At 55.3% G+C, this 26,340-nt stretch overlaps 1 protein-coding gene across 1 annotated transcript in view; it reads left to right on the top strand.

Moving 5' to 3' along the window:
* Nucleotides 1-25,895, top strand: part of PAXIP1 (PAX interacting protein 1) — a 50,475-nt gene extending 24,580 nt beyond the window's left edge. The window contains exons 7-21 of the mRNA XM_030308883.1: nucleotides 4,367-4,916; nucleotides 5,292-5,386; nucleotides 9,114-9,209; nucleotides 10,114-10,251; nucleotides 10,868-10,989; nucleotides 11,430-11,614; nucleotides 12,625-12,668; nucleotides 14,402-14,472; nucleotides 15,867-15,969; nucleotides 16,968-17,136; nucleotides 23,210-23,310; nucleotides 24,344-24,478; nucleotides 24,566-24,641; nucleotides 24,719-24,779; nucleotides 25,426-25,895. Coding sequence (XP_030164743.1) covers nucleotides 4,367-4,916; nucleotides 5,292-5,386; nucleotides 9,114-9,209; nucleotides 10,114-10,251; nucleotides 10,868-10,989; nucleotides 11,430-11,614; nucleotides 12,625-12,668; nucleotides 14,402-14,472; nucleotides 15,867-15,969; nucleotides 16,968-17,136; nucleotides 23,210-23,310; nucleotides 24,344-24,478; nucleotides 24,566-24,641; nucleotides 24,719-24,779; nucleotides 25,426-25,441 — 1,962 coding nt within the window. The 3' untranslated portion in view covers nucleotides 25,442-25,895. The remainder of the gene's footprint in view (nucleotides 1-4,366; nucleotides 4,917-5,291; nucleotides 5,387-9,113; nucleotides 9,210-10,113; nucleotides 10,252-10,867; nucleotides 10,990-11,429; nucleotides 11,615-12,624; nucleotides 12,669-14,401; nucleotides 14,473-15,866; nucleotides 15,970-16,967; nucleotides 17,137-23,209; nucleotides 23,311-24,343; nucleotides 24,479-24,565; nucleotides 24,642-24,718; nucleotides 24,780-25,425) is intronic.
* The last annotated feature ends 445 nt before the right edge of the window (nucleotides 25,896-26,340 follow it).

Genomic DNA, 26,340 nt, shown 5'->3' with positions numbered 1-26,340 from the left:
AACGTTCTGTAGACACCTGAAGGGAGAAAATTAAGGTGGCACGAGGCGAAGTGTGTAGGGTGGAAGGGAAGAGAGACATAATTGGGTTTGAGGAGAATGGAAGATTCTGGAATAGGTGATACAGGGATCCCGGGAAGACAGTATTGTTGGATGTGGTCAGGACCCTGGTCAGGTTGGTGACCACACATTAGGAGCTGAGGAAGAGTGAGTGAGATGCAGTTCACCAAGAGGTGGGCTGTGGAGGCTGAGGAGATGATGGACAGACGGAAAGGACAGGCAGACGGGGGGGGGGGGGGGGGTGGAGGCCAAGGAGATGATGGACAGATGGAAGGACAGGCGGACACGGGGGGTGGTGGAGGCCGAGGAGATGACGGACGGACCGAAGGACAGGCGGACGCGGGGGGGTGTTGATGGCCGAGCAGATGACGGACGGACGGAAGGACAGGTGCAGGCAGTAGAGCGTGGCAGCCGAGTTAGCGATGTCGGAGGGGCGGTGGCTTGGGAAGATGAGAGACAGAGGGGGCCCAGGTTACACGCCAGCAACCAGTGCGACCTTCTGCCTGGCGTGTTCATTTTGGGGCAAAGAAGATTGTGGGGTTTTTTGCCAAAATCGTGGGATTGTCCACAAAAGCGGGATTTGTGGCATTTCCCGCAAAGTGGGTGAGCCAGTATTTTGCAGCCTGAATGGTGACAGTGCATGGTGGCCGAGCGGCAGACTCCCCTTTTGCGGCGAGGCGCCTTCCGTGGGCTCCCCCCCACCGCCATACTTGGACTTCCCATCGCGGTCCTGTACCTGCCGGGCCGGGAGGACTTTGAGTCGGCGGGACACCGTTCTGGAGGGTGGTGGCGAGTGAGGAGGACCTGAGGGGAGGGGGGGGGCCCTGAGCAGAGGTGGGGGGAGAGGACGGAATGCTCTGTCCGTTGGGGCCCACGCTCACATGGGGTCCCTGCGGGTGGGGGGAGGACGGGACGCAGAGAACGGCTCTGATGGGGAGTGGGTGCTAAAGCCACGAGGTCCTGGGCCCGGCACCAGAGGGCCGTGAGGGGAGCAGAGCCGACGGTCAGAAGGAACCAACCGGAAAGCCAGGAGCTTGAGGCCGGTGGAGGAGGCAGCCGGAGGACAGCCCGGAGGCAGCGGTGGTGTGACCGGGGCGTGCGCAGGGAGGCCCGGCGGCCCCTGGGCGTGCGGCTGGAGCGCGCACAGACCCCTCCTGTGGTCTGGGGCCCGGGGTCCCCCTGCTGTCCCCCCTGCTGTCCGTCCGTCGGCTCGCCGCTGCCCCTGCCCCTGCCGCCACCCTGTGCTTCTCCCATGTCCACTTCGATCCCACGCTCCCTGAATTCACATTTGGATGGAATCCGCTCCTGTGGGGTGGAAATGGGTGCCTGCATCAGGGAGTGGGGTGCGCCCTGCAGGAGGGCCGTAGGAGAAGCCGGCCCCAGGCTCTGGTGCACTGCGAGGCCCCGCGAAGCCCCGCCCGGGCCCCAGGGAGAGCGGCTGCCCAGAGGCGTTGCGCGTGGTTTTGGTCTGCAGGGACATTTTGCTGCTAGAAGTGAAGAAAATGAAGTTTTGAAATGTTACGGCTAGAGGACAGATTTAGTTTAAAAGTAGATTGGGGGGGCGCCTGGGTGGCGCAGTCGGTTAAGCGTCCGACTTCAGCCAGGTCACGATCTCGCGGTCCGTGAGTTCGAGCCCCGCGTCGGGCTCTGGGCTGATGGCTCAGAGCCTGGAGCCTGCTTCGGATTCTGTGTCTCCCTCTCTCTCTGCCCCTCCCCTGTTCATGCTCTGTCTCTCTCTGTCCCAAAAATAAATAAAAAAAAAAAAAAGTTGAAAATAAAAGTAGATTGGGGATGAGGAGAACACAGCCAATCATCAAAATTTGTATAGGTTGCGAATTGGTAGTGGCTAGAGCCATGTTGTTTGTGTTGAAATTCTTTATATATTGGGGCACTTGGTAGGAAGCAATTTAAATAAAGAAAGCAATAGCGTCACATGAAGGAAGAATCCAGACTTGACGTTCGTTAAGAATTGTTGTTTGTGGAATGGCAGATTATGCGACCAAGCAGCCAAGAATCCCGCTTGTTTGATTGCTCGAGACTAGCGCGTGTTTTCCACAAGAGGCACGTCAGAGGGTTGAAAAGCCCGGCTTTCCAGCCCGGTGTCCGTCTTACCCCAGGCCAGGGCTCTTGTCCTGACCCCTGTCTGCTCCAAGCCACCCTGTGCTCACAGCCTGCACCCACCCCACCCTCTCCCAGCTTCTCCTTGCTCCAGGCCTGGAGCACCCCCCCCCCCCCCCCCCCCCGCCACCGGATGGAAGGGGAACAGCCTCGGGCTCCAGACCTTCAGCCACTCCTGGTCTTTTCACCCTTTGTACGGAGGGTCCTTCAGACCTTCCGGAGCTGCCCTGTGATCTGGGGTTGGGGTGCAGGGGCGGGGGGGGGCAGCCTGAGGCACACCACTGGTTTGACCCGGCCCATCGTGGCGGACAGGCCTTTATTCCTTATTCCCAGTCAAGCTCACGTGGGTTGTGACTTCCGAGAGTAAAAAAATACATGTGTACAAAACTTTAAAAAATTCAAGTGGCACCAAAGGGTACAAAGTGGTAAGCTCCCTCCTGCCCTTAACTCCTGTGTCCTTTCCAGAAGCAGCCACTGTTACTGGCCCGCTGCGCTGACAGGCTCAGGACTGATCCGCAGAAGTCCTAGCAGCCGTCCGCCACCCGCCCCTCGCGGCTTTTGTGGACGTGTGAGCATCCCAGTTGCTGTCCTGCTGTCTGGGTGTGGTACGCGCTGAGGTCCATTTCCCTCCACTTTACACGGTACTTTTCAGTACTTTTAAGCATAGAGAATAAATCGTTACCCTGCCGGTTATGAGTTTGTTAAAATTTTCTGGTTAGAGCTCTACTGAGGAGTTTCTGAAGTGTGGAGAGAACTCCTTATGGAGAGAGCGGTCTTACCTGTAAGTGATTTCAAAGACAGATCGTGCAAGCCTCGAGTTTGGCCTTCGTTTTTTTTTTTTTTTTTTTTTTTTTTTTTTAATGTTTGCCTATTTTTGAGAGAGAGCGAGCACGAGCCGGGGAGGGGCAGAGAGAGAGGGAGACAGAGTCCCAAGCAAACTCTACGCTGAGAGCAGATCCCGACGTGGAAGTTGATCTGATGATCCCTGAGATCATGACCCGAGCCGAAGTTGGATGCTCACCTGACTGAGCCCCCCGGGCGCCAGGCCTCCATCAGTTTCAGAGGCAGCTGTTTGGCCACGAAATCCAGAGTCTGCCACCCTTGCAAATTATGTCGCCTTTACGTTCTGGAGTCTGTTTAAGTGGAAGATACATTTTAAGAACGTACTTGAGGTTTTTGATTTAGTCATGGCTTACGTTGCAACTGGATTTTAGAGTTTTGTTTAAATGGCGAGTGCGTTTTCAATCGGGAAAAAATCCATTGTAGGACACAACATTCAGTGCTGTGCAGGATGATACAATAACGTGCCATCTGGTGCTCCGGCCTCTCCCGACTCCTGGCCCTGTCCCCTCCCTCCCCTCAGCTTGTGGGCGGCTCTCCGCTTATGCCTGTCGTCGTGAAGGAGGAACTAGAAGGGAACGGTCTGGGCAGTTGGATTTTCTCTGGCTCGAAACACTTCGCTCCTTCTGAAGAGCCCCCCGTCCTTTTGGGGAAGGTTGACTCACCAGCTGTGCTGAGGATTTCTCAGTTGAGGGGCCGTTTGCCATTAAACAGACCTACCGTTGGTGTCTTTTCCAGCCCCCGTTTACAGAGCTGCCAGGGCGCAGGGCAGGGTAACCACAGACGGGGGGTGGGGGTGCTTTCCCTGGGGGGTGGTCTTCACGTCCACCTCCTCCGGGGCCCCTTTCCTTGTTGGAAAAGGGCAGGTGCGGAGAGGAGCTCGGGCCAGGCCGACGGGCTGCAGGGTCCACTTTTTCCCTGGAGCATCCCTGGGTTAGGAGAAGTCTGGAGCTTGGCAGGGGGACGGGGGGTGCCGGTGAGGCGCTGTGCCCGCAGCACATTGCGGGGGGGGGGGCACACAGACCCCTGCGAGGAAGCAGAGCGCCTCTCTTTTCTCCCCCCCCGCCCCTTTTTTTTTATAGCCCCGTGACTGTGCTCTGTCGAACGCATCAGCCGTGTGAGTTTACACGTGTGTCAATTTTAAGGCATTAGCTCGTTCCGTGTTACTTACTTCCAAATTCTGAATTCCGGTGAATTCGTTCGCTTTATCGAAGTTGGTGACACTGGCCGTTTGGTGCCTCCGTGTCGCGCGGTGCTGAAGAGATGGCAGGGTCCGCTCGCGTTCTCCCACTTGGAGGACGTTAGTACGTTTCCCTGTCGCTAATGACTTCGCCTTATTTTTGTTTTCTAGATCCTACAGTCCCTTTCAGCGCCCACGAAAACCTTAGAGCATCAGGTGAACCACAGCCAGCAGGGCCACGCGAACGCCGGTGCCGTGCTGTTCGGCCAAGTGAAGGTGGCCCCGGAGCCACACCTGCCGCAGCCCCCGCCCCCGCCCCCGCCGCCGCACCCGGTCCTGCACCTTCCGCCCCAGCAGATCCTGCAGCTCCAGCCGCAGCCGCAGATCCCGCAGCAGCCCTACGCCCCGCCGCAGCCACACCCCTTCCCGCAGCCGCCGCCGCCCCGCCCGCAGCCGCCCCTGCAGCCGCAGCACCCGCAGGCGCCGCAGCACCTGCAGCAGCAGCTACAGCAGCACCTGCAGCAGCAGCAGCAGCTGGCCCAGCTGCAGCGCCTGCACCTGCAGCAGCACATGCACGCGCCCGCCGCGCCCCCGCCGCCCCCGCCGCCCCAGGCCCCGCCCCCGCCACAGCCGCAGCCGCCGCCGCCCCCGCACCCGCACCAGCACCCGCACCCGCACCAGCACCCGCACCAGCTGTTTGGACACGACCCGGCAGTGGAGAGTTAGTAACGCTCCTCTAAAGTCTTGTCGGGAGGCGCGGGGGTGGGGTGAGGGGCTGAGGGTTCCCATCGGGAGGGTCCTCACGGAGGGGAACGGGCCCCACTTGTCACGGTGGGGCATCCTGGCCCCTGAAGGCAGCACCGGGGCCCCTCACGGGGCTCCACACACTCGTCCGTGCGCACACAGTGTCTGATCACTTCGTGCGCACCATCGAGCCTGCGGACCTGTGTTTTGAACGTTCGGCTCAGGCCGCGAGCGTCCCAGTGGAGAGCGACTGGCTTCAGAAATGCAGAATGAATGCAGCGAAGTGAACGCCTCCGTTTTTTGCACACACGTACTCAGGGGGTTTTATTTTCCTCGTGTGATTCCGTTCCAGTTCCCGAAGAAGGGTTCCTCCTGGGCTGTGTGTTCGCGATTGCGGATTATCCTGAGCAGATGTCTGATAAGCAGCTCCTGGCCACCTGGAAAAGGGTGAGTTGTGCCTGAAGAAACACAGCTCGGTCTTGAGGACTTGCGGAATGCAGACTGGCCTTCCGTCCGTTTGGCTGCCCTCAGTGACCTACACGTTGTTGTGTTGGGAATGTATTATGGGCGTTTTATTTTGACGCTCTGTGACCTTGGGCAGATAGATCACTTTTCTGGGCTTCGGTGTTTCCCGCTGTAAGGGAAGCATGTTGGACTTCGTGATTCTTGAGATTCTTCCAGCTCTTAAACTCTCAGGGCCACAGGTTATTTGTGTATAACTGGGGATGTGAGAATGAGATCAGGTGTTTGGTGCCCTGGGATAGGGACCATCAACCTCTGTGTGCCTTAATCCTTTCTGTCTCCAGAGGCGAGTGCCGGACAATCTTAGACTCTCCGGCTGGGAAGGGACCTCAGAGTCTCTAGTCTGTAGTGGAACCGTAGTGCTCGTATTTATTATTTTGTATGTTGGCCTTTAAGGAAAAGAAGGGAACGCTTTTCCCGTTAGTGCCGCAAATCAAAACTGACTCTAATTAAAAAAAAAAAAAAAAAAGACTGTAAGTATGTTTCGGGCAGATCTTAAATGCGCTTCCCCGAAAGCATTCCTGTTGTTGAAACACTCTCCGTGTGAGACAGAGAATACTGGGGATGCACGAGGGGTAGAAAACCGCCCGTGAGTCGGAGAAACAGCCACCTGCGATGAGCAGGAGGCCGGACGGCAGGTGCTGCGAGAGCCGTGAGAAAACACAGCCCGCTGGGTGGGGGCGAGGGCCTTGAGAGAGGCCTGTGGGGACAGGTGGTTCCTGCACTCAGTCTTAGGACAAACAGGAGGGAGCACGGAGGGTGTCCCAGTGAGAAACCCTCGGTGTAGATGGGGAGGGGGTGGCAGGAAGGCACGGGCTCCCGGCCAGGCCACCCCTTCGAAGACCTTCTTCCTGTGCCACGTTACAGAAGTCGGATTTTCTCCCTGTAGTTATTAAAGCGTGTAGAAAAAGGAGAGACGTACATTCTAAACCATGAAACGTTGAGTTACGGGAGTGCAGGCAGGTGACTAGGCCAGTTGGGAGATGCTGGTAACCTGACCTGGGGCAGGAGGCAGAGAGAGGAGGGGAGAGGCCCATCTGAGAATCACGGCAGCAGGAAATTCTCTAAAAATCACAGAAGTGTTGGAAGGTGATGTGTAGAAACTGGCCTCAAAACAAAGGTATCTTTGTAACTCAAAGACACAAAAGATAGAGACAAGTCTGCTTCTGTTTGAAGCTCCGGGATTGGTCCAGGAGGGCGCGTAGCAAGGGACAGGCGTGCCAGTGCAGAGGAAGCACGGGCAGGAGCACGTGGAGAGGGACGGATGGGCAGCGTCGCCGCAAGTTCGGGGTACAGAGGGAGGGCTGCCCGGAGCTGCGCCCCAGGGACGGCTCTAAGAAGCAGCAGTCGGGAGGCGTCACGGAGCAGCCGGCGGCATCTCTGGAGCCCCGAGGAAGAGTGGCTCCTGGCTTCGAATGTCGCGGCCTGTCTGCCAGGGACGCACCGCTGTGGTGACAGCGTCCTCAGGTGGCCACGGTTGGGCGCCCCCTCCCACGGAGATGGGAGAGGAATTCTCTGGGTGAGCGTGGAGGGCAGTCGTGGAGATGAGTGGAGGGAGGCGCCGGCCTCAGTTGGAGCGGGAGGAGCGGTCCCCGAGGGGCAGCTGACACGCGCTCTGATGTGACCTGATGTGCCTTATCTGTCAGGGCGGGAAGAGCTACACCGTGCCCTCTGCTGTGTAACGAGTCCTCCGCAACATGGTGACTCCCAGCAGGGAACACGTGTCACCTGGAGGGTGCTTCGTGAGTGGAGACCCTGCCGCGGCTCAGTAGGGTGGCTGTGGCCGAGGCGCTCTGCTCACGTGTGGTTGGGGGGAGCCGGGCGACAGGAGCCACGGGGCATTCCGTGGGGCTGGGGCAGCGCTGGCCTCCGCCGGGTCAGGTGACCTGAGGCGGAGCAGGGAGGAAGCCGCGGCGTCTCCTGTCTAGGAAGCCGCATGCGGTCGCTGCACCGTATCCTGTTTGTACCAAGCGAGGAGGCCGAGCTCTGCTCTGAAGGGAGGCGCATCCAGGGATTTGTGGGCACAGATACCACCACGGACGGTAGTTGTGTGTTGAAGAGTTTGGGAATGACGTAGTGAAAGGTGCATAGAAAACTAAGAAAGGCAGGCGGGAGGGAGGGAATACGGCTCTTAACAACTGCAGGAGATGCGAGCCAGGGTGAGCCCCGCAGGAGGAGGTCAGGAGGCGTGGATTCGTGAGAACATACCCGGAATTACCGGAAGACACGCGAAGAGCTGACTGTGTTTGCTGCAGGGGGATGAGAACCAGTGGTGTAGAAACCACTGGTTTGCTCACGTGCCTTAGTAAGCCACGTTTGTGAAGTGCTGAAACAAAAATCGGTAAATTCTGTTTTTGTTTTTTTCCGGAGAAAGAGCGTGAGTGGGGGAAGGACAGCAGGGGAGAGACAATCCCCAGGAGGCTCCACACAATCAGTACGGAGCCTGACCCAGGGCTCGATCTCACGACTCTTGAGTTCCTGACCTGATCCAAAATCAAGAGTCGGATGCTCGACCGAATGAGCCACCCAGGCGCCCCGATCAAAATCAAATTTAAAAAGTAAATGGCATCTGGGTGGCTCAGTCAGTTGAGCATCCAACTTTGGCTCAGGTCACGATCCTGCGGTCCGTGGGTTCGTGCCCCCCACGTCGGGCTCTGTGCTGACAGCTCGGAGCCTGGAGCCTGCTTCAGACTCTGTGTCTCCCTCTCTCTCTCTCTGCCCCTCCCCTGCTCATGCTCTGTCTCACTCAGGGATAAATAAACATTTAAAAAAAAATTTTTTTTTTAATGTTAATGAGGCAAGGAGTGCCTGAGTGGTTCAGTCGGTTAAGTGTCCGAATTCAGCTCAGGTCACGATCTCGCAGTTTGTGAGCTCGAGTCCCACGTTGAGCTCTGTGCTGACAGCTCGGAGCCTGGAGCCTGCTTCAGACTCTGTGTCTCCCTCTCTCTCTCTCTGCCCCTCCCCTGCTCACTCTCTGTCTCTCAAAAATAAACATTAAAAAAAAGTAAATGAAGCAGAACCGTTTTGTGGGGCAGATGTTTTTTTTAACAGACCGCGAAAGTCCCTCCCTTCTGGTGTGCGGTTCTTTGGACTTTCACAAATGCTGCCAGCACCATGCAATGACACAGAATAGTTCCCTCAGCCCTAAGACAGATCTGTTGTTAAAGATCAATTTCGGGGTTTGCTAACTTCCTGCTATTTATTTATTTATTATAATGGCTCTTAGCCAGGGTGGCTCTGCCCCCCAGGGACGTTTGGCAATGTCTGAAATGTCATGACACCAGGGCGGGTAGTAGGCGTCCAGTGGGTGCAGGTCAGGGGACCATAGGACGGACGGCCTCCACCACGCAGTGCTGGCTGGTCTAGAACGTGAGCAGTAAGAGGTGGAGGGAACCGTGTTACAAAAAGAGAACATTCGTTTCTCTTGTTTTTCCCTCTGGAAATTCAAGTTAAGTGAACGTTGGAGCTCATTTTCGCTTAACGGTGCTGAGTGGAGAACCTGTAAATATAACCCATACGTGTATCGTGTATGTTCTGGTGAAATATACTGTATAAGTAGAGGATGGGCTCCTTAATGGTCTAATTGGAAACCGTACCCTGTCCTCCTGAGCACATGAGGTTGATTATGACTTTGGCTCTCCTGTGTGTCTAGATAATCCAGGCGCACGGCGGCACCGTGGACCCGACGTTCTCGAGCCGGTGCACACATCTCCTCTGCGAGAGTCAGGTCAGCGGGATGTACGCACAGGTGAGTAGGGCAGCGTCCCCTGTGACTGGAGTGAAGTCTGGCCCGTTTTGTGGACCATCTTAGGATTCTAGTGATTGCTGTGTTTGGAAAGGACCTTTTTCTACCTCTGAAGACAGCAGAGTCCCTGCTTTTCACCAGCCTTTGCTGGGACAGATAACCTTGTGGACGCCTGGCCTTTACGTCTTTGAGCGCGGTGTGCCAAGGACGCGCCGCTTCTCTCAGTCCAGGGCAGCCCCGTGACCAAGTGGGGGGCGGAAGCGGGACTTGCGCCCTTGGGGGCCTTCGTGCGCGGGGCTGGACGGAGCCTCCGTAAACTCCTGCAGGGCGTGGGCTCGCGTGGTGTCCCCTCGTCTGTGGCCTCAAGTTCCGTGTCTTCTCTTCTAACAGTGTTCTTACTTGTGGACAGAACCCTGTTAATACGCGTGTGATAAACAACCCCCCCGAAACCGCTCTTCAACGCCGTAGCCTTTTTCTGGATCCACTTTCCAACTAAAACTGTAGAAATGCCTGTGAGGTTTTTTTTCCCTCCGTGGCTGATTTTAGGTAGGCGGTGACGTCTTCTCGGAGCCTGTTCTTTTGGGGGCCCTCCATGTTCTTGCAGGAGCATTTTAATTGAACTTTGATGATCATCGATGTGCTCTCATTCCGTGATTACTTTTAAGGTGGTTACAAAGCGTGTTGCCTTTGCCCCGGTTGCAGGCTCCCGTTCGCGTGTGGGTCGTCACGTTCTCAATCGTGACGTTTGTCCCTTTGGTAAATCGAGGGCTAGATGTCGTGACATTCCCGCGAGGGCTTCCTGATCCCGGGAAGGTGTCGTCGTAGCTGTCCAGCCTTGCGGTTTTGTGCGTGACCCTGCAGCCACAAAGCCCCAAGCACAACAGACCCGTGATTCTGTGTTTGGTAGGCGATCAGGGAGAGGAAGAGATGTGTCACAGCGCACTGGCTAAACACCGTCCTGAAGAAGAGGAAGATGGTGCCGCCCCACCGTGCCCTTCACTTCCCGGTGGCTTTCCCCCCCGGAGGGAAGCCGTGTTCTCAGCACGTAAGGGACTCGGCTTTGTTCTGTGCTCGTCCTCCTCCGGCAGAGTAGGTCCTGCGCTGCTCTCCGCCTCCCGCGCGGGCTCCCTCTGGCCCCGCGCCCGAGGGCCCGGGCGGGGCGGACACCTCCCCTCCCGTGTGCCTGGCGGCACAGGCTCCTGCACGTGGGAGAGTCTAACCGGGTCTCCAGCGTCTCGGACGCGACTTAAGGCCCCAGAGTAAAGCGGGGGTCTTGTGCCGGAGTGGCCACCGCCGGGCAGGCCCGTCGGTACCTGTGGGCTCTCTCACTCCGACGACCTCAGAGCTGGGATGGGCGGGGAGGGTGCAGAACTCGCCCGTTCGTATTTACACGCTTAGTAGGACGGCTTTGTTAAAGTGACGTCAGCAGCGTCCTCCCGACACAGAAGAACTTCCCCGGGTCTGCTATCTCGGTCGTCTGCCCCGTCGGCTACAGACGTAGCCTGCGTCCCGTGAATAGGATGATGCTTTCGACACTGTCGGGAGCGGCGTTCCCAGCTGCCCGCGGGAACGCCACGTGCACAGAACAGGCCCGGAGAAGGAAGTGGCCACGGGTTAAATCGTCACTGCGTCTTGGCCTTATTTGCTCTCTTTGTGCTTAGATTATTTCTGTGACTGGATTTGTCGACAGTGACAGGGACGACCTGAAGCTCATGGCTTACCTGGCAGGCGCCAAGTACACGGGCTACCTGTGCCGCAGCAACACGGTGCTCATCTGTAAAGAGTAAGCACGCCTCTGACGCCACGTGGGCTCCCAAGTCCGCTTACGACTTGGCGGGTGTGTCAGCAGTTCGGTGTTGGTCGCCGCGTCGCGTTCTGTGGTGGGAGCCCGAAAATCGGTCTGTGGGAGTAACAGCAGTGAAGTTTGGACGTTCGCAGAGGCGTCCGTAAAGCACTGCGGTGAACTAGAATCTCAAATTCGCGGGCTTTGAGTCAGCTGAGTCGGGTCCGGGGAGTAAGGCAGACGCGGGGCTCGCGGGCGATGTGGGACCGCGGCGTGAGCCTGGACGCACCCTGGGATTGCGATCGCCAGCCAGGGGCTGTGGTCGCCTTGGCTCAGGCAGCCCTGCTGGGTCTCTGATACCAGATGCAAAAGAAACACTGGTTTGAACAGTAGACACTTCTAGCATTTAACGAAGTGTGTTTTTCCTCAAAACCGAAAAGGCCTGCCGGTTTGAAGTACGAAAAGGCCAAGGAGTGGAGAATACCGTGCGTGAACGCCCAGTGGCTTGGCGACATTCTCCTGGGGAACTTCGAAGCGCTGAGACAGGCCCACTGCGGCCGCTACACGACGTTCAGTCTGCAGGAGCCCTTTGCCCCTACCCCGCACTTGGTTTTCAGTCTCCTGGGTAAGTGCAGTTTCACGGGTCAGATTCATCAGTGCGGGTGCTAGACGTGCGTCCACCGCCTCTCGCTTGCCCGAGGCACCGCTGTGCGCCAGCTTCCTCTTAGTCCCTTCCCCCCACCCTGCCCAGGGGCTCTTGCCGGTTTGGTGTTCTCGTCTGCCTTTTTAGTAGATGCCGGGGATAGAAGGAGCACTCTGCTTTTCCGTCTGGTCTCCCCAGCCAGCCAGCCCCTGCTGGTCTCCCGTGCCCGCCTGCGCTCCGTTGGCTGTAGGCCAGCACCTGTGGTCTCCCCTCTGTCCTTGCCAGCTGCTTGTCCTGGGCCACACGGACCCCTGCCCTGCGGGACATGCTCTGACACTCAGCTGAATGCGCTCCAGAAAATGCCCGTTCAAGCTCTGCCTTGATAGGCTCCGTTTTCAAAATGCTCATTAAGTCTGGTTTTCCGGTGGCTTTAATCGTGGCTCTTGAGTTTGGTGTTTGGATGGCTCTTCGTTTTAAGCCACAGTCTGCTTCCCTGGGACGTATCTGCCCGTTTGACTTCAGTTCTGGGAGCTTTACCGAGACCTGTGGTCGGTCCTTGAAGCAGTCAGCACGGCCATCGTGTAGGGAGGTGTGCTGGTCCCTCGGCCACCCTGACGTGCCGTGGTCCTCCGTGTGGGCCTCCCGTTGTCACGGGTGGTTGTGGTTCCCGGGAACGGCTTCCGGAGTGACGCCAGGGTGGGCTGGGGGGTGGCTCCGCTCTGGACACCTGTGCCGTGCTGCGTTTCTTCGTGTCCCTCACCTGGAGAACCCTCAGTACGGGACACCCGAGCACGTCCCGCGGCTGCCCTCCCCTTACGTTGTACTGAAAACGTTTTTCAGCATAAGCGTGGTGCTTGCGTTTATCCTTAATGAATGTTCACTGAGCCACTGACGCGTCTGACGTAACGTTACCGGCCCCAGAAAAGGGCTTTACAGACGGGCTTTTCTGCTTGAACAGTATGTTGTTGTAAATGTAACTCGTTTCTCTCTAGATGCCTGGAGGGTCCCGCTGAAGGTGTCGGCAGAACTGCTGATGGTACGTCCAGTCAGCGGCCCAGTCACTTGGGCTGTCCCTGTCTTACAGGAACGCGGTAGGCACAGACCTGTGTTTGTACGTTCAAAACTCTTTAAGTGATTTGTCAGCACGACGTCATAGAATGTTCAGCACACCCGGGGTCTTCGCTCCCCTTCAGTCAGTGCTTTTGTCATTGCCCGTATGTGTGCACGGGGGAGCACTGCTCGAGGAGCTGCAGCGAGAGGGGAGGCACGAGCACTCACAGGGCAGGAGCCCTGGGACAGCGCTGGCCGCTCTGACTCGCGTCGGGCTGCCCGTGGTACGGGATGGGGACCCCCTCACTGTGGGCCGGGCCCCGGTGGGTGAGGCTGCCGGCTCGGGACGCGAGGCGGTCACATGCCGGTGGCTGTTGGCTCGGAAGCAGGGACGGGCGGCCTTCCTGCAGGGGCCGTGCAGCCACATCTCCCTCGTGTGATGCTGGGACGCCGGGTCCTGTTTTCTGTGTCACACTGCGGTAACCACGCCGTGTGATCCCTGGATGCTGGGTGGCCGTGTGATGTAGGGGTTAGGGTTATGCCCGGGTCACCGTGTGTATTCACCTGTCTGTTCGTATTAAAGGACTTGAGTCACGTGCCCGCTGATTTTCAGCACATCCTACAGAGTTAATTGGGAGGTTGTGTCCCCGTAAACAATGAACTGAGGGGAACCCTCCGGTCAGGGTCACCCAGTGACACCCCGGCCTGTGTTCTGTGATGATCTGCCCTGCTTGTTTTCCGAATCTAGCCTGGGAGCTGCTGAGAATCGTCCAGAGTCTGTCAAGGAGCCCGTAGGCTAATGATAATGTGGTCCTGTGTTTTTTCTTTGCTTAAACTAGTAGTTAATGATTTGATAAGACACGACTGGCTCTGACACACCAGCAAAAGCAAATATTCTCCTGACTCGCCCGGCTGGCAGAGGTGTTCCGTGGCCTTCGGGATGAAGGTGGAAACGCGGTCATGTTCTCCCCCGCTCAGCCCCAGGGGCCTGGACGGCGGCTCGTCCCGCGGCTTCGTGTGGTGGTCACAGAGCCGCGGGTCTCAGAGACTCGGGGGCCAGTTTACCTTGTTCCTCATTGCCCCCGACGTGTGGAGTTTGGAGACTAAGGAGCCGAGGGTTGTGTCCTCAGGGCAAAGGTCAGAGAAGGAGAGCCTGGCCCCGTGCCTGACGGGCCAGCGGGTCTCGCGTGTTTTCTGGAGATGCGCCGACTTTCTTTCGGTCATGTGGATACAGCCGGGGTGTTTAGAAAACGTGAAGGTAAATGCCCGAGATGGAGAGGCAGTGGCTTCACGCAGTAAAACGAGTGACCCGCGTAGCCCCTGGCAGCGCGGCGGTCCGTCCGGGGACGGCTTTCGTGAGCCGCCACACGCCAGATTTCTGTTGCGGGAACAGCCGTGTTTTAGGGGCGAGATTGCAGGGAGTGTGTTTTCCAAATCCCACGTCGGGACAGCAGACGACGCGGGAACGAACGCTGTCGTGTGGCAGCGGGGGCGGAGGACCGCACGTGCAGCTGGGCCGGGAAGGGCCAGCCGGCGGGCAGGTGCCAGGCACGCGGGCCCCTCCAGAAAGCCCGCTGGCCCCTGGCCGGCGTCCTCCTCGCTGCCATCCAGGCGCGGCTGGCTTCCGTGTGGCGGAGGGACGCTTCTCTGACGCGGGTGTGTGGGCAGCTGCTGTGTTTCGTGCGCAGCTGACTGACGTGGACACCGGTGTGATTACAGGGCGTGAGGCTGCCTCCCAAACTGAAGCAGAATGAAGTGACCAACGTCCAGCCTTCTTCCAAAAGAGCCAGGTACGGACAGCCCCTTCCCGCCGCTACGGTTGCGGTTCTCTGCAGGCCTGTGTTAGAAACGCTCACAGATGGGGAGATTCCGGGATGTTTTCATAAAAAACAGGATCTTCTGACTTCCTCTTGGTTTATAACCTCATTGTGCTGGGTCTCGTGGCCGGGCCCAGAAGGGGGACAGACACATCTGTCTTTCTCTTTTGTTAAAAAAAAAAAAGTTGAATCTTTTCGGTTTTATAAGTTTTATATTTTTTAAGTGTATTCATTTTTGAGGGAGAGACAGAGCGTGAACAGGGGAGGGACAGAGCGAGAGGGAGACACAGAATCTGAAGCAGGTTCCAGGCTCTGAGCTGTCGTCACAGAGCCCGACGCGGGGCTCGACCCTGAGCCGAAGTCGGACACCCAACCGGCTGAGCCACGCAGGCGCCCTGCATCTTTTTATTTTTAAGCAAAACTGCGTCCCACCGCAGTCGGTAAAGCGGCAGGCGGGAAGGGCTGGTGGGCCGCACTGCAGGGGCAAGTGTGGGATTGCGTCCCTGAGGCGAGCCCCACGGCCCAGGCGGGCAGGGGCCGAGAGCCCCGTGGAAGGACGTGTGCGGAGGCGGTGGTCTCGCCTGCCGAAGACCTGGCTGGCCGGTGCGGGTCATGTGATTCGTAAGGCAGGGCAGGTGCAGGATGAGCGGGGACCTTTCTCCTTTCGTGACTGTGGAAAAGCCGTTTCTTCCAAGGCGGACTCGATGAGGCTGTCCTCCGCAGTCACCAGCTTCCCTCGCCTCTCCCCTGCTCTGCATCAGGCCCATTGCACCCCCACATCACAGTCCGTGTTCCAGAAGCGTTCAGGAACGTCTCGGTCGTGTGATGACGCGTTTTTTAAGTTGTCATCAAAATGCCACAAACCTTAAGAAATTATTTTACCTAAATGGCCTCAACTGTCAGCTACGTGAGACTGAGGTTTCATTTAAAATGCGTGCCTAAGTCAGATCGCTTGCTTTGTGCTTCTGGTGTAAGGGCAGCGGACAGGGGCCTGGCGCCTGCCAGAGGTGCGGCTCCGGGGACGCCCCTGTCACTGCCTGGCCGGCGTGGACGCCCCCCACTGCCTGGCCCGTGAGGGACACTTCCACCGGCACAGCCGGCTAAAGCCCCCACTTTCTTTTTAAAGCCCGTGGAGACCTTTGTGTGTGTGTGTGGCGGGGGGGGGGGGGGGGGGGGGGGAGGGTGGTGAGGAAGAGACGGCGTTCGCCTGAGCCGGAGCGCGTCGGTCTCGGGGGTGACCGCGTCCAAGGCGGGGAGGCCCTCGCGCTTGCCCCTTACCGAGGAACCCCGCACACTCGGGAGCTCTGAAGGCTTGTGCAAGCTGTTAGAATCTGTCGTTTGCTAAACATGTTTATTTTCTTTCACAGAATTGAAGATCTACCCCCTCCCACCAAAAAGTTAACACCAGAATTGACCCCTTTTGTGCTTTTCACTGGATTTGAGCCTGTGCAAGTTCAACAGTATATTAAGGTGAAATTCCATTCTACCTTCTGGGAGGAGTTTTAGCACCGTTCCTTTTTGTACACTTGGCTTTAGGCTAGCAGTGTGTTAAAGTAACATTTAATCGGGAACGTCCTGCTACAACAGTCTCTTCGGCTTATAAATCAGTTGTAGTCGTTTTTACAGTAAAAGTAGCCATTAAATCGTAAGTGACGTTTCACCTCGTTCTGTGGTTTTTATAGTTTTATACTTAGACCCTTGCTCTCTTAATAGTAGAAAATATAACTCGGGTGAGTCGACGAGACCCACATTTATGGTCCTGCGAACGCGAGCAACCTGCTCAAACGTGCTCGTGCCAGAAGCCGCCCCCCCCCCCCCCCCCCCCGGCGTCGGGGAAGCCGCGGGCCACCGGAGGCCGGTTCTCCTGGGTGGGGACCAGGGCGGCCGCGTGCTTGTGCTTGGACAGGAAGTGGGAACGCAGCCTTCAGCGTGCTGTCGGAAGTAACAGCACACGGGAGGGGGCATCTCGCTTGGCTGTTGTTTCGGGGGCGGCGGTTCAGAGGGCGTAAGTCGGCCTGTTATCACGTGGGCTTCGTTCATCGTACCGCTCAGGTTTTGAAGGAGAAGAAACCGTCCTAAGTGCCGTATCAATTTTTTTCACTTTTAAAATTGAGCCTAGTTACGGAGATCTTTCCTGGATGTTCACGTCTTCTCAGTCACTTCTCTAATTTTTACGAACAGGGTCTGTCTGTTAATGTGCCTCATCAACACCCATTTCAGCTTAGAAAGTCTGGGCATGTTCGCTCCTTTTCATGAAACGCGCCGCCTTGTTCTCCGGGCATCGTGTCTGTGGGGTGTGATACTGGGGCCCTCGGGGAATCGCTGGTTTTAGCTCAAGGCGCGGGGTCGACTCCGGACACGTCCATGTGCATTGCTGTGCTCGCCGTCTCCCGGCTCTCAGGCCAGCGCAGTGTGCCGCGCTCAGGTGCGGCCCCGCGCTCACCTCCGCTCTGTGCCCCTCCCTCCAGAAGCTCTACATCCTTGGGGGCGAGGTCGCCGAGTCTGCGCAGAAATGCACACACCTCATCGCCAGCAAAGTGACGCGCACGGTGAAGTTCCTGACGGCCATCTCCGTGGTGAAGCACATCGTGACGCCGGACTGGCTGGAAGAGTGTTTCAAGTGTCAGACGTTTATCGGTACGTAGCGTCCACAGCTCCGTTGCTGATGTGGAAAACCGACACGCGTTTTTCTCGACTTTATCTCTGCTTTCGTCCCAGCAAACGCCTCATTTGCTCTCTTACTCTTGATAACTCACCATTAAATTCATAAATGTCTCCCACGTCCCAGTGAGTCACTTGATACTTTTGCCTTGTACCGGGAAATAGGAAGGCTTCGGCGTTTGGACGTTGGGGGGAATAAGGCCTCAGCCTCCGCCCCCTGATCCTCCCCGATCCTGACGCGTGTGTTCGCTTCGGATGCTGGCCGTGCAGTGCGATCTCGCGTGCAGCACAGGGTACGGGGATGGCGTCCAGGGGTGTCCGGGCACAGCTCTGATTGCAGGCTCCGTCAGAGGGCTGGTCGTCCGCCCCTCCTCTTCTGCCCCGCGTCGTTCAGGGCACCAGGAGCGAAGTCCTTCTAGGTGGTCGTGCTTAGAGACGGCAGAGAAAGCATAGGTTTTGTTACACGGATCAGTGGACCGAAGTGCTTTCAGTGGAAGCAGCAGCAGTGTGACCCCCTCCCCCCCACCCGTGTGGTGCTCCCAGCCCACATGACCCCCACGCGCACATCCTGAGCCCTCACCTGGCCACTGGTGCAGGTGGAGCGGGAGAGCAGGTGCGTGGCCCGGACAAGCGTCACTGTGATCTCGCAGTGGTGCTGAGTCTTAGCTCCCTTGTGGGCCCCGCCCCCGCCCCCCGCCCCCCCCCCCATCATGTGGCATCGACAGCAGTGACCGGCCCCCTGTCAGGACGCACCCACTCTCCTATTTCTCCGCAGCCACCTGCCCTGGGCCCAGGGCTCTCCTCCCACTATCTCGGCTGGGCCCGCTCGTTCTACCCCTGGGGCAGGGGGATGCCGTGGATGCCCCAGGCCAGCAGAGACCTTCCCGTCCTCACTGCCCTCACGCTCTAACCTGACTTCTCCCTGACGGGGACATGTCATATTGCAGATCCGTGTCGTTCTCTCAGCCACTCATGTTTAAATCTGATTGTCTTTACTGTAAAAAAATTAATAAAAAGCACGCGTATTTTGAAGTTCATGTAGTCTAACATACAGATGAGAAAGTATGATCCGGAAAAATAACTTGTTTGCAGACACTTAGGTTTGTTGTTTATAGCAAAGCTAAACCAAACTTAAAATTCCGTGATGTTCTATCCAAGTCAGTCATAGGAAAGAATCATTTACGTGAAAATCAGTAATAACAAAAAACCTGAATTCTCAACGACAGTAATATAGTTGATCCCTGTCATTCCTGGTGTTACGTCCTACAGAGTAGCCACAGACACGGGTTCCTGAGCGCTGAACCATCGCTCCCAGAGGAAGCAGGGCTGGGCTCCTGTGAGCCCCTGGTCCTGTCCTCATCAGCCGATCCATACGTACCCTCGTGTGTATCTGGAAAACATCACGTACGTGCGTGCTGTGTCAAAGAGCCCGTGTTAACACCTGCTCTTGGCCCCCTCGCACCGAACGCCTGGCCAGCCGCACGTAACCGACACCGAAGGAGGCCACCGGGTCTCCTGCGGCCCCTTCCCTGGGAGCACGGCCGCGCTCCGCGCTGGCACTTTTGAGACGAGTCACCAGCAGAAAGCATAAACGTGTGGGAAAATTAGCACTAAATAGACCACAGAAAGGAAACCTGTTTGTGGTATAAACTGGATGAAGGCCCAGCATTGCCTTGTTCAGCCCCCACTGGGAACGTGTGCGTCTGGTCCTCGGGTTTGTCGCTGCTCTGCGCGTCTCCGCGAGTGATGCAGAAGTTTACAAGTAAATTGTAGCAAGTAGGCAGACTCACAAATGCAGAATCCGCAAGTAACGAGGATAACTGTAGAGACTCTTTCGATTCAAATTAATGTTTTTGTTCTTAAAAGCTATTAATGAAATAAATGCAGGCAAAAGAAAACATTTGTAGAAACAATTACTATAAACATACAGATTAGCTCCCAAGTTTTTGTAACAGTTGTAAAATTTAGAATGAGATGGGCTGTTCCTTAATGGAAATTTGACTTAGTTTACCAAGTTTGCCAGTTTGTGACACGTGATTCTTTTATCTTTTTATAAAGTTTACGGCATTTCCTGTGTCACAGAAGTTCTGATTGACTCATTTGTTTCTGGTATAACTGTTGATGTCTGCGGGTTAGAAGGTGGTTTAGTCGTAGTATAAATGTTTACTATTTAATAGTAACTGTTCAGACGTTTCATATTTGATCCCCTAAATTTCCAGACATAAGAGAGTGTTTCCACTTTATAATCATTGCCTTCTCTAGACGTCCTGCAGTTGGACTCCTACAGCACGTATCCTTTCCAGAGTGGCCTTCTTTCACTTTGTGATATGCACGTAAGCCTCCTCCCTGTCTCCTCACTTCATAGCTCATTCCTGTTTGGCGCCGAACGGTTGTCCATTGTCTGCATGGACCACAATCTGTTCACCTGCTGAAGGGCGTCAGAACTTTCAAGTCCCGACCATGACGAATAGAGCCACTGCCGTCATTCGTGTATAGCTTGTGCACAGATATAAATTTTCAACTCCTTGAGCCAATACCAAGGGGTGGGGTTGCTGGATTGTATGGTAAAAGTATGTTTAGTTCTGTTAAGAAGCCACCGAGCTGCCTTCCCAGCTGGCCGCCCCATCTTGCGCTCCTGCCAGCAGGGAGAGTTGCCGTTGCTCCACATCCTTACTTGCATTTGCTGTTGTCAGTGTTCGCAGTTTCCACCATTTTCACAGCTGTGGAAGGGCGATCTTACGGTTGGTTTAATCTGTGCTTCGGTAATGACACACGATGTGGAGTATCTTTGCTATCACTGATTCTTCTGTGATGCCATGTCTGTTCAGATGTTTTGCCCATTTCTTAACTGGGTTGTCTTCTTATTGAATCTTAAGAGGTCTTGGTGTATTTTATATAGCAGTCCTTTATCAAATGTGTTTTTTGCAAATATTTTCTCCGAGTTCATGGCTTGTCTTCTCATTTTTTTGACATTTTCTTTCACAGAGAAGTTTTTATTTTTAAATTTTTTCTAACGTTTATTTTTGAGAGAGAGAGACGGAGCATGAGCAGGGGAGGGGCAGAGAGAGAGAGACACACACAGAATCCGAAGCAACCTTCAGGCTCTGAGCTGTCAGCACAGAACCCAACGCAGGGCTCAAACCCATAAACCGTGAGATCATGACCTGAGCCGAAGTTGGATGCTCAACCGACTGAGCCACCCAGGCGCCCCAGAAGTTTTCAATTTTAACGGAGTCCAGATTATCACATTTCTTCCGTGGATCGTGCCTTTGGTGTTATAGCTAAAGTCATTGCCATATTCAGGGTCATCTCGATTTTTCTTCTGTGTTCTAGAAGATTTATGGTTTTGTGTTTTACACTTAGGTCAGTGATGCATTTTGAGTCGAGAAGGATGTACAGTCTGTGTCTGGATTCAGTTTCTTGCGTGTGGACGTCCAGTTGTTAAATGATTTTTGCTCAGATTGCCTTTGCACCTTTGTTAAAAACCAAGGTGATTGTTTCTTGGCTCTATTTGGCCAGTGCCACATGGTCTTGTCTGCTGGAGCACTGAGGTCCGTCAGTGGCGGCCCCCATCTTCGTTCCTGTCCTTCAGTGTCGAGCTGGCTGCTTTGCGTCTTTGCTTTCCGTGTGAACTTTAGGGTCAGTTTGTTGGTGTGCGTAAACGGTTGGTTTTTAATACATATTTAAAGACCTTTTGTTTTGCCAAAAGCTTTAAGTTTCTCAAGAATATGGACCTCAGGTTATCTGGCTGGAGTCATTAATATCTGAGTCCTTGCTTTCAGGTTCACGTCTTTTACTCATCTGTTAGCATTTGATGGGTTTTTAAAGAACACGTTTGGCTTTTGAAATCAAATCTCTCTCACCTTTTTTTAAACAATCCCCAAACAGTTGCAGTTAGCAAACAGTACAGATCGCTGCTTTCTCCTGAACCGTGAACGAGTACGTTCCCAAAATGACACGCCATCATCCCTGATGTCGTGTGTTACCTACAGAAGAGGATGCTCTGCCAGACGGCCACGGCACAGCCGCCAAAATCAGGATCTGCTGCTACTATCTCGTTTGCAGACCTCATTCGGCTCTGCCTGGTTGTCCCCGTGATGTCCTTCCTTGAAAGCCACAGGGTAGCTCAGAAGCACACGTGGTCGTCACGTCTCCGTGTGGGTTTGCCCGCCGCTTCCCCCGATGGAGTGCGGGAACTCCGGTGGGCGCCGTGCCCTCGCGCGGCTCCTGCCGGGGTGGTGCGGTTCTGACTTGTGTCACTGGAGGGGGTCACGGGGACCCCTGGGTGCAGGCGATGTCTGCTGGCCGCCTCCGCTGTAGTAAGTCTGTGGGGAGGTACTGGGAAGTGTGCCATTGCCACCGTTCCTTTGACGTACTCGTTTATCTCCTTGTGTGCAGCCCTTTTTCTCTTGCATTCCGTGCGTTGTTACCATGCTGTCCTTGATGCCTAGACTGTCCCGACTTGGACAGTGAGAGCCATTCTGGCTTCAGGGCCCCTCAGGCTGTCCTCTCTGTGTTTGAACACTTCTGGCTTTCGCGCAAGAAAGTTCTAGGCTTTTCTGCTCTTGCGTTTGTAAATCCGTTCTCCCATGGCGAGCAGCCTGGCTTCCAGAACGCTACGCGTGTTTACTTACCTCGTTCCCGCGCGTGACCCATGTCCCAGCACCGCCAGCACCGCCTTGTGGGTGCAGGGCCCCCTCTCTGCCTGCACCGGCTCCCTAGGCTGGGGTTCTGGCACCCCACGTGGGCCCGATAGCTTTCATCGTGTGCTAGGGGTGTGGTTTTGTAATTTTGTGTTTGTCTCTGATTTATAGAGATTGAGACACTACTTTACAGACTGTCTCTTTCTGGGGTGCTCATTTCCGCTGTGCGGCTGTGAATAGCTTAGCTTTCAGGTTGACTCCTCCCAAGGGTGACGCAGCTCTGTTCCTGCCTGAAATCTCCCCGTAATGGGGTCGTCAGAGCCGCTGTTCCTCCGGGGACCGTTCTCTCCATCCAAGCCCCTGACCGCCGCGTGGGGCTCTTCACCAGCTCCTGAGAAGGCAGATCAGCCTCGCGTTTTGCCCTAGAACTTACACGTCGCACATTTTCCGTGTGACTGAACTGCTTGTTTTCACTTCTCCCATTTTCGGACAGTCATACCTTTTCCCACCGAAAACCGCGGAGCCGCTTTCTCGGATTGGCTGATCACTTGACCTCGTATCTCTAGCAGTTCGTCATTCGTCATTTCAGGGTCTCTTTACTGATTGGCTTGCTTTGCTCCGGGTCGGCAAACTGTGGCCCGTGAGCTAGGACTGGTTTTTACATTTTTAAAGCATCCCTGTAAGAGAAGGACGTGTGGCTGAAGGAGCACGTGTCCCCGGCCTGAGCCACCGTGTCGGGGAGCAGCGTGCCGTCTGGCTAGAGCGCTGTGATGCTACTGGGCTACTCTTAGAAAACGAGGAAAGGAAGAAATGCTTCTCTGATCGTGAGACATTTATGAGAAGCTTAAGACATTTTGTGATCTTTAACTTTTCTTGTAACTCTGAAAACCAATAAAAGTGCCCAAAGGCTTCTAAGTCGGGTGAAACCATTCTTTCTAAGGTGCTATACGCCGTCCGGTATTTAAACGGAATATGTTTTTGTCAGATCTGTAAAGATTCGTTGGTCATCAGATCATGGAGTCCGAGACCTGTGGTATTTCACACACACGCTGGGTGTGATGCTCGCTCCGAGCTGGTCGTTTGGGGCCTGGGGTTCTTGACCTCCCCATGAGCTCCCTGAAACAGTGCAAAGCGGCGGCCGGGAGGGGCCCTTCCTCTCAGTCCACTGTCTCCCACGAGCGTATAGCCTCAGAAGGTGAAGACGCACTGTCCTTCACCTGCTGTTTCCGGGGCAGAGTGAGTGACACTGTCAGACATGCAGCTGACATTTCAGGATTCAGAGCTTTCCCAGGGAAGCGTGAGCCTCGAGCGGCGGCGTGCACTTGACCGGCGGCACGACCTCCGGGGTGCACGGCCCGTGTCCCCTGAGTCTGCACTTCGTTGAGCGGGCGGCTCTTGTCTTCCAGATGAGCAGAACTACCTCCTCCGAGACGCTGAGGCCGAAGTGCTCTTCTCTTTCAGTCTGGAAGAGTCCTTGAAGAGGGCACACGCTTCTCCACTCTTCAAGGTACACTTTAAAGGGAAAGGTCCCCACGGAGTTACAGATGGCACGGTTGGAGGTGACACGCCCCCCGGGGGGGCGGGTGGGGGGGAGCCTGGTGCTCCTCCCGGGACATGTTACTGGAGGTCTTGGCCGGGGAGACCCAGTGCGCCTCCGGAGCCCCGCGCCCTGCTGGCTGTCGGGAGCGCGCGGTGTACCTGGGCCTTCAGAGCGCGTGGCCGGGGATAACTTAATCGGTGCGAGGCATTTAAGTTGGTTTTTCTGCTTTTAACAAATCTTTGCTACTTAACGCTCTTCTCATTAAACGCACACGCAGCTGGAGAAAGAAGATTCTTGGCAAAACGTGAATTGAATGTATGCCTGAGTAACTCAAGGCTGAAGATGTTTAAACATTTGTTAGAGAAGCTCCTTGGACACACACAAAAAAACGTTCAGGCTGCTCTGTTTTTACACCTAAGGAACCAGCTGAGGCACGAGAATGCCGTTAGGGTGTATCTCCCTCGAAACAGCAGAGTTTTCCAAACGTTAGTTCTTTTCCTGCAAGCAGTTTAACACCGTGCTTTATGGAACACTTGAAAACAAAGGTGTTAGGAAACTGAATCTTAACCATCAGAATCATTTCCTAGTCGGAGCGCCAACCAGGCCCGGGTAACGAAGAGAACACAGGCGCTGTGCCTGCCTCGCGCTTGACAGACGGAGGGGGATGATCTGACGCCCATTTAGAATTCTATGGAAATTGTGAAAAATGTTCACACTGTTCCTCCCGATCCCACAGAATTCTTCGTGTCTTTTAGGAACGTCAGTTCCAGTCACTTGTACTCCTCACAGCTCACACCTGACATAAGGACAGGCTTGTTTTTTCCACAGTTACCTCCCGGCTTCCTCCAGGCCCGTCTCAGGCTGGGGACTCGCGGCGGGGTGGTACTTCCGTCCGGAACTTCCCAAGACGACACATTTTGTCGAAACTCTCAGGGTAGGGTTTATGAAGACTGACGTACCCTAACGATTCAAAGTGCACGTATTTTCGTTTCATTTTTAGGCAAAATATTTTTACATCACGCCTGGAATCTGCCCAAGCCTGTCAACCATGAAGGCGATCGTGGAATGTGCAGGGGGACGAGTATTGTCTAAACAGCCGTCTTTCCGGAAACTTGTGGAGCACAAGCAAAATAAGGTGGATAGAAGGGAAACAGCCGACTCCTCGCCGTCCCAGACGAGATTCACTGTTCGGTGACCGATAAACTCCCTTTCTTTTCCTTAGAGCTTATCAGAGATCATCTTAATATCCTGCGAGAACGACCTTCACTTATGTCGGGAGTATTTCGCACGGGGCATAGGTACGGTGTGTTGCTGTGTTTGTGGGCGCGAGCGCACAGCAGCGTGTCTGTCCTCACGGTCCGCCCCTCTCTTTCAGACGTCCATAACGCAGAGTTCGTGCTCACCGGGGTGCTCACACAGACACTGGACTATGAATCATATCCTTTTTCTGAAGGCGGCTCGGTGCAGGGCCCCCCGTCCCCACTAGGATCAGAACCGCACGCATCCGTGTGGCGCGGGCGGTAAGAGGCCGGCTGCATCGCTGCAGGTGCCCTGCCGTAAGCTAGAAGCATCTGTCTTCATACGATTCGTACTCTTACGTCTTTTCCGGATTTTTAGACGTTTGTGAATGTCTAGTCTGTGCCACCTTGACTTTCAGAAAGAACTGCTTTAGAAGTCATCTGGGTGATGTGGGGGTGTCCTCTCAGGGGCCTCGTGTCCTGTCTAGAGACGGAACGGAGCCTTTGTGGAGAGCTGCCGGGGCGGGGGGGGGGGGGGGTCCTGTGCGGGGCCCCAGGGACGGCTGCCTGGGCTGTGCCTTGTGGCCGAAAGGGGCATCTGCCGAGATGCGGCCTCGGCTTCTTCACGGGCGCTGGTCCCAGGCCCCGCCGCAGAGAGGCTGGGGCCGTGGCAGTCCGTGCGGGGCACGTGGAAAGCTGCCCCCGATCCAGGTTGCCTGGTTTGAGTGGGTACGAGGAACGCGGTCCAGGGTCTTAGGCCCTGACGCTGGCTAACTAGACCTGGGGTCCCGTAGGGATGTAAGCTTGCCTCGTGTTCGAAGCGTGTTTTCCTCAACAAACCTACGTATAAATTTAACTGATGGCATCCGCACCGCGACTGGAGTCCTGGGCACGGGCCCGGCCGCGGCCGCCGTCGGGTGGACGGACCCGCTTCCTGCAGAGGCCCGCGTTTGCCAGCTGCTTTGGGAGGCAGGCGCTCTAGAGCAGGAAAACCAATAGGATACATATGCTGCATCTTTTTAAGATGTGTAATTTTATTCTGAGGAAACATAAATTATGTTTTGTATTATATGAATTTATGAGCCCACATTAGGTTTTATGATTCATTTGCCAGGTTTTTAAATGTTTTGACAACACTGTTAACAGAACTTCAACTACAAATAAAATGGTGTAAATAAAGACCTTGCTATCTCTAAATTATGATGTTAAAGATTTGAAATGTTTTGTACTTTGATTATTTTTATTTCTTATACTCCTTTCTTTTATATTGATATCTTGCCCACATTTTAAATAAATGTACTTTTGAACTTAGAATTTATTCTGTATTTTTTTTTTTGGCATCATTTATATGACGTGCATCAAACTGGATCACATTTTAAGTCATTCCAAGACAAAATCCATTCTAAGTTTTTCCCAAAGAAATCATTTCCGGAAGGCAGCCATTCTCTGCCAATGTAAGAAGTTCCCAAGCAGAGGGGTGCCCGGAACGTTCAGCAACCCCTGCGATGCGGACACGGACCAGTCGGAACCTCGGACACCGCATACCCATCCTGCTCCCGCCCCACACGTGGCTCTCACACACTTCCTGTTGGATCGTGGGTACCATCAAATAACGAGAGACCACTGTCTCAGCAGGTAGGTCAGTCCTGACACGTTTCTTACGCTGTCCTGTTCAGTACAGGAGCGTGTTTAAGCGATACCGCCACAGAGGTGCTCTTACCGTGCTCATCTGGCGTGTTCAGAGTTTGCATCCATAACG

The sequence above is a fragment of the Lynx canadensis genome, chromosome A2, assembly GCF_007474595.2.
Source record: "Lynx canadensis isolate LIC74 chromosome A2, mLynCan4.pri.v2, whole genome shotgun sequence".
NCBI lineage: Eukaryota > Metazoa > Chordata > Mammalia > Carnivora > Felidae > Lynx > Lynx canadensis.
Note: the sequence above shows the minus strand (reverse complement) of the source record. Positions and strands in the feature narration are given on the sequence as shown.